Below are 5,658 nucleotides of genomic sequence, written 5' to 3'. Positions count from 1 at the left end.
CAGTGACTGCAACTGGGTTGGCGCGCCCCAGGCTGGGGCACCCACCTGTCTGCGTAGGACTCCAGACCAGCCACTTCCTAGGACTTCTCACCTGTACTCAGAATAGGGCCCACAGTGCCCCCCAACTTTCTGAGCCAAGTTGCTTCAGTTCAGTTCCTCCTCTTTCCCCTCCATAGGCCTGGGAAGAGAGGCTGAGGCTCAGGAGGGAGGGCCCAGATCCTCAGCCACATCACCAGACAGAGCAATAGCAGCAGCAGCACAGGAAGGCAGCAGGGGAGGGAGAAGGCAGAGAACATGACATCCACATCAAACTGTTTCAGGGGACAGGATGGGGAGGCAGGAACAGCACCAGGCTGAATCGGCAGCACGTCCACCAGAGCGTCTCTCATCACTTTATCAAGTCCTAGTGCAGTGAACTAACCCCCTGCCCTGTGCCCAGCTCCCTGGGGTGGCCCCTCCCTCCCCTGGCTCAGAGTCTCTGCACCCCCTTCCCCTAGGAGGCCTGGGGGTGGGTGTGGGTGGGGTGGGCCTGGGCCGGACTGGAATGTGTGGAGCTGGTGGGAGAGTGTGGGGACAGGTTCCCCTTCTTGCCCCCACTGGGGGCCTGAGTGGCCTCATCCTCAAGCCAGCTTGAGTGTGCTGACCGGGAAGGAGGGCATGGTGACCATGGTCACAGGGTTGAGCACTGTCTGGCCCACCAGCTGGGGGTGGTGCACCACCTGAGCCCCCACGGCTGGCTTTGCCATGACGGTGGTGGGGGGCCCCAGCCCAGCTGTGCCATTCACTTGCTGGTGCGAGAGGGTGTGGGCAATGTGGCTCACCGCCACGGGCTGGCTCACTGCCACAGGCTGTGGGTACAGGGGAAGCTGGGAGCCAAGGTGGGCCACGTGGTTAAGGGTGGCAGGGTGCACTGTGATGTGGCCAATAGGGGGTGTGGCAGGTGCCAGCTGCACAGCAGGGCTGGGGGCTGAGGGGGCAATGTGGGCGATGTGCTTGCCGCCTGGCCCCTGGAGAACGTGGTTCACAGTCTGGATGACTGAGGCGTGGGTGGTGGCTGTGTGGGCGATGACCGTGGAGCCTCCCCCAGATGCAGCCATCAAATGGGCTGGAGCTGGTACCAGCGTCTGGGCAGGGGCAGCTGGTGGGGGAGGAGGAGCCGGCAGAGGTGTCTTCTGCTGTGGTGGCTGCTGCTGCCCAGGCAGATGGGCTGGAGACAGGGCCACAGGCTGGGAGTGGGCGTGTGGGTGGGGAGGCAGAGGCACAGGGGCGGTGCTGGGCGGTGGCTTCGGCAGCTCCGGGTGGGGGCGATGGCTCAGCTTGGGTAGGCCCAGGCCGGCCTGGTCCTCCTCCATATCCTCATCTATGTTGTCCTCGCCCTCTGTGGGGACACGAGGACAGGGACAAGTCAGAGGGCTTGGAAACACAAGGCTGAAGAAACAGATGCCCCTGGGGCCTGGGGACATCATGGGGCTGGGATGGGAGGGCATCTTTTCCAGCAGGCAAATGCCTGGCCAGGGAGCCTGACATCTGAGAGGTGGGGCTCACCAGAGGCAGTAGAGGTGGAAGCCTGGTCGTCCTCGGGCTGGCCTGTCTGTCGGAGCACACGGTCAATCTCTAGCACGTCCATCCACTGGCTCAGCTCATGTTTGAGCTCCGCTAACCGCTGCTGCGTGGCGATCTTCTCCCGCGCCAGCCGCTCCATCTCATGCTCATATTCCTTCTCCTTCCTCTTCAGGGACTGGAGAGCAGGGCAAGGAAAAGCAGGATACCCTGAGCAGCAACCTTGGGGCCCACAGTATCTCGAACGTCCCCCCACAGCCACCCTTGCTTCCAGATCACCTGGTCCACAGGGGCAGGTCTGCAGTGACTAGGGGGCTGATGGGGGCTGCTGGAGACCACACCTGCCTCCTGGGCCATCCTCTGCCCAGTGAGGCCCAGTGTCCCAGGACTGTGGGCTCTCCGGCAGGTGTCATTAAGAGAAAGCACAGATCCAGGTCAGCGACTTCCCCTTCTCCACATCAACTCTGTCCTGAAGGGCTTCGCTGCCTCTAGCACCATCCACCCTCCTGGCAGCACCTCCCTCCATTCTGCAGATGACAAAAGGTGTCACAGATGTCTCGGGTATTGCCCAAGGCCTATACATACCACCATTCATACCATTATGTCACCCACTGATGCCGGTAGCTACCCTCCTTGGAACCCATTCCCCATAGAACCCCAAATGGGTCAGCCCTTTTCTCCACCTCATCATTCACTAGTCTACTTCAGTGTTCTTAGAGGATGACCCACTAGGCTTTGTAAAACCCCCACATTTCATCTCCTTGATCTGCTTCTATCTGGCCCCCAGCGGCTGCTGGCTCTGCACCTCCTCTCTGACCTCCTAGGTTACTCCCTGAGCCTCTGTTTTCACACTGCTCACAGCCCCTAGACTCCCCAGGCTGCTGAACCACCCTCAGCCCTGGATTGTGCTCCTCCTCTAACACCTGTACCTGAGTTGCAATGACCAATGAGAAATGGCTCTCGGGGTGCTGGGCAGCATCGCTGACTTGACTGAGCACCCCTGGAGAGGCTTCTGTCTTTCCCACAGGTTCCGGGTCACTCTCACCCGAGAAGCTGATGTCACCCACTTCGCTAAGAACACCCTTATGCAAGGTGCCATCTCTGCTTCAAGTTCTCCAGGGCCACAGGCGACCATATGCCCCTTAGGCTGACCCCTCACATAGGGGCTGGATGCCCCGTCTCTCAGACTGTGGCACTGCTCCCTATCAGAAGGGTCTCCAGTTTCCCTTTGCATGAGGCTTAATAGCAGCTCCAAAATGCCAGCTCATGTCCTATTTCTTGGCTGCCTTCCACTCCGAGTCTCAGCCATCCTCCATGACCTCCTGACTCTGAAACCATTAAACCAACCTAAGTTTCACAGGCCTCCCTGTTGCTGGCTTCTCCTCGGCCCACGCATGTCATGGCTGCTGGGTCAACCAGATGACACAGATAGTCCTGCCCTGCTATCTCCCGGGTCTCTTACCCGAACTGCTCTTGAGCTTCTAGCTTTCAAGGCTTGCCAGTCACGGCAGTGCAGAGCTCACTGGCTCTTCACAGACCAAACTCACCACTTGGTCTTGGTTTGCCTCTCCCAACCTCATGTATCCTGATGCTCACATGTGGCTCCTCCCTTCTCAGTCTTATCTGCTCGTGCTCCAAGACCACACTTGGGCCCCATCTCCTCCACGGCCCTCAACAGTACATCCTCCTGACAAACACCACATACCTGAGCATTTAATGAAACTGTCAGGGTACACTTAATCAGACAATGACTCACATCACAAAATATTTCATGTTTAGTTTTCCACCGCATACACACTGTCCTGTCTGACCCTGTGAGAAGGCAAGGACTCTCTGTAGTTAGCGCATATCCCCTGGCTCCACCACCCAGGACAGAGCTGTGGACAGTGTCTCACTTGGCCGCAGGGGAAGAATCTGAGGATGGGAGTGTGTGAGCTCCCACCTCTACCCTGCCTCTCCCTTCATCTCAGGAGAATCACAGTCACCCATTAGATTTGAGTTTCTCGATTTCATTTCCTCAGGGCAGCCTCTCTTCACTGTTCACCTGCCCCTCTTGGGCATGGCAATGTCTTCAACTCTACCACCAACTAGGCCCAACTTCCCCACACTCCCTCCTACAGACCTTAATTCCTTACCTCACCAGTGAGATACCTCAAATCATTCATGCCTGCAACACAAAGCCCAGATACAGCCATGCTCGGTAGCAGCCCGAAACCTGGTAGCTTTTCACTTCCGTAGCCGTCCCAGGCCACACAGCCCCCTCTATCTTCTTGGCTTTGAGATTAACCTGCTTCTCCCCATATTTCTGCCAGAAAGACCCCTTCCTCTTACCCACACACACCTATCTGGCTTCTCACCCAAAGAGGCCACTGCTAGACATGACATCAGTTGAGGCCACATAAATGACAGGACCTGTGGTGAGTCAACCCTCACTCCAACCTGGCTGCTGCGGGCTGCAAGTGGCCATCCTGAACTCTACCTGCTAGCACGGCGGTTCTCAACCTGTGGGTCGCGACCCCTTTGGCAGTCGAACGACCCTTTCACAGGGGTCGCCTAAGACCATCCTGCATATCAGATATTTACATTACGATTCATAACCGTAGCAGCATTACAGTTATGAAGTAGCAACGAAAATAATTTTATGGTTGGGTCACAACATGAGGAACTGTATTTAAAGGGCCAGAAGGTTGAGAACCACTGTGCTAGCAGGAGAGGTAGACTTCTGGCGCAGGGAGAGAGATCAGGGGCCCACCCCTCCTTTTCTCACCCAGCCCAGTTCCCCACAGGCCTAGAAGCCCCTGAAAGTTTCCCCAGGGTATAACTTTAGTCTGCTTCATTTTAATATTTTTTAAATTGACTTCAGAGAGAGAGGGGGAGAGAGATAGAAAGGAAATGGGTTTAAAATGAAGCAGTGTGTGTCCAGCTGGTGTTGCTCAGTGGTTGAGCCTCAACCCGTGAACCAGGAGGTCACAGGTTTGGATTCCTGGTCAGGGCACATGCCTGGGTTGCGGGCTCGATCCCCAGTAGGGGGCGTGCAGGAGGCAACTGATCTATTCTTTCTCATCATTGCTGTTTCTAAGACTACCTGGATGTGTGGTTTGGGGCCTGCCTACTCCTCCTCTTCCTGTCTCTGTCCACTTAACTGTCATTTTTCAAATACTTTAGCACCTCCAAGCTACTCCGGGTCTGGCCGGGGACTAATCTTCCCACAGCTTCCTGCCTCACACACCACCGACGCCCTCGGTGTACACGGCCTACCTACGTGGCCTCTCCAGTTTTCTCTCTCAGCTCCCTTCGCGCACCCTGCTGCCTCCCATCTCTGCATGGCAGTCCTCTTGCTGGAGAAACTTCGGCCTGTTGTGCTCTCTGCCCTCTGCTTTGCTTAGGTCAGCCTGAGACCTTCAGGTCCCAAGTCAAATGCTCTGTCCTCAGCAACAGCTCCCCACCCAGAACAAATCCTGCAATCCTGTTCTTACTACGCCCTCCGGCACCGTCCTCTGGTTTAATTGTTTATAACCTAACACAAGACCAAACCCAGGAGGACAGAGACCCATACTTTTTTCTTTGCTCCCTGCTTTATCCTCAGAATCAGACACAGGACTGTCCGTAGTGCTTGAATGAATAAATAAGAGTGAAGTTGAGGGTTTAGACAGCCTTATAAGTTTCTGCTCCCACTGCCAGCCCCGGGACAAGTATCTCTATGGACAGCCTGCACCCAAATTGCTTCCCATTCAGCCCAAGCAAATATCCCGATTTTGCTGGTTCCACTGAATCTCTACGATGTACTTTCAAACCCACACGTCATGCCAGCAAGACTGCCTTCCCTAAGTATGTGTTTATACAGAGGAACATTCCCATTTCTCAGTAATTGCTATTAATACTTATAGAAGGCCAATCCTCCTAACATTCCCATGAAGACACTTTTTTCCTATTTTGCGTCACCAGAGTACAGGAGAAGAAACTGGTATCCACACACACACACACACAGCATTTGAACAGGGATGTGCTCCCAGGCTACATGGCTGAAAGACCAGTAGCTTACATTCAAGCCCAAATTCTGCAAAAACATCCCAGAAACAAGCCTCCGGGGTACGGTGC

General features: G+C 55.6%; 1 protein-coding gene across 1 annotated transcript in view; it reads right to left on the bottom strand.

Annotated features, from left to right (window-relative positions):
- Nucleotides 1-16: 16 nt before the first annotated feature.
- The window catches only part of MNT (MAX network transcriptional repressor), a 12,265-nt gene continuing 6,623 nt past the window's right edge, over nt 17-5,658 (bottom strand). The window contains exons 6-7 of the mRNA XM_005858336.2: nt 1,546-1,738; nt 17-1,378 (exon numbers count right to left, since the gene is read on the bottom strand). Coding sequence (XP_005858398.1) covers nt 621-1,378; nt 1,546-1,738 — 951 coding nt within the window. The 3' untranslated portion in view covers nt 17-620. The remainder of the gene's footprint in view (nt 1,379-1,545; nt 1,739-5,658) is intronic.

The sequence above is a fragment of the Myotis brandtii genome, unplaced genomic scaffold (assembly GCF_000412655.1).
Source record: "Myotis brandtii unplaced genomic scaffold, ASM41265v1 scaffold1167, whole genome shotgun sequence".
In the NCBI taxonomy this organism is placed as follows: domain Eukaryota; kingdom Metazoa; phylum Chordata; class Mammalia; order Chiroptera; family Vespertilionidae; genus Myotis; species Myotis brandtii.
This window is presented reverse-complemented; position numbering and strand designations above follow the sequence as displayed.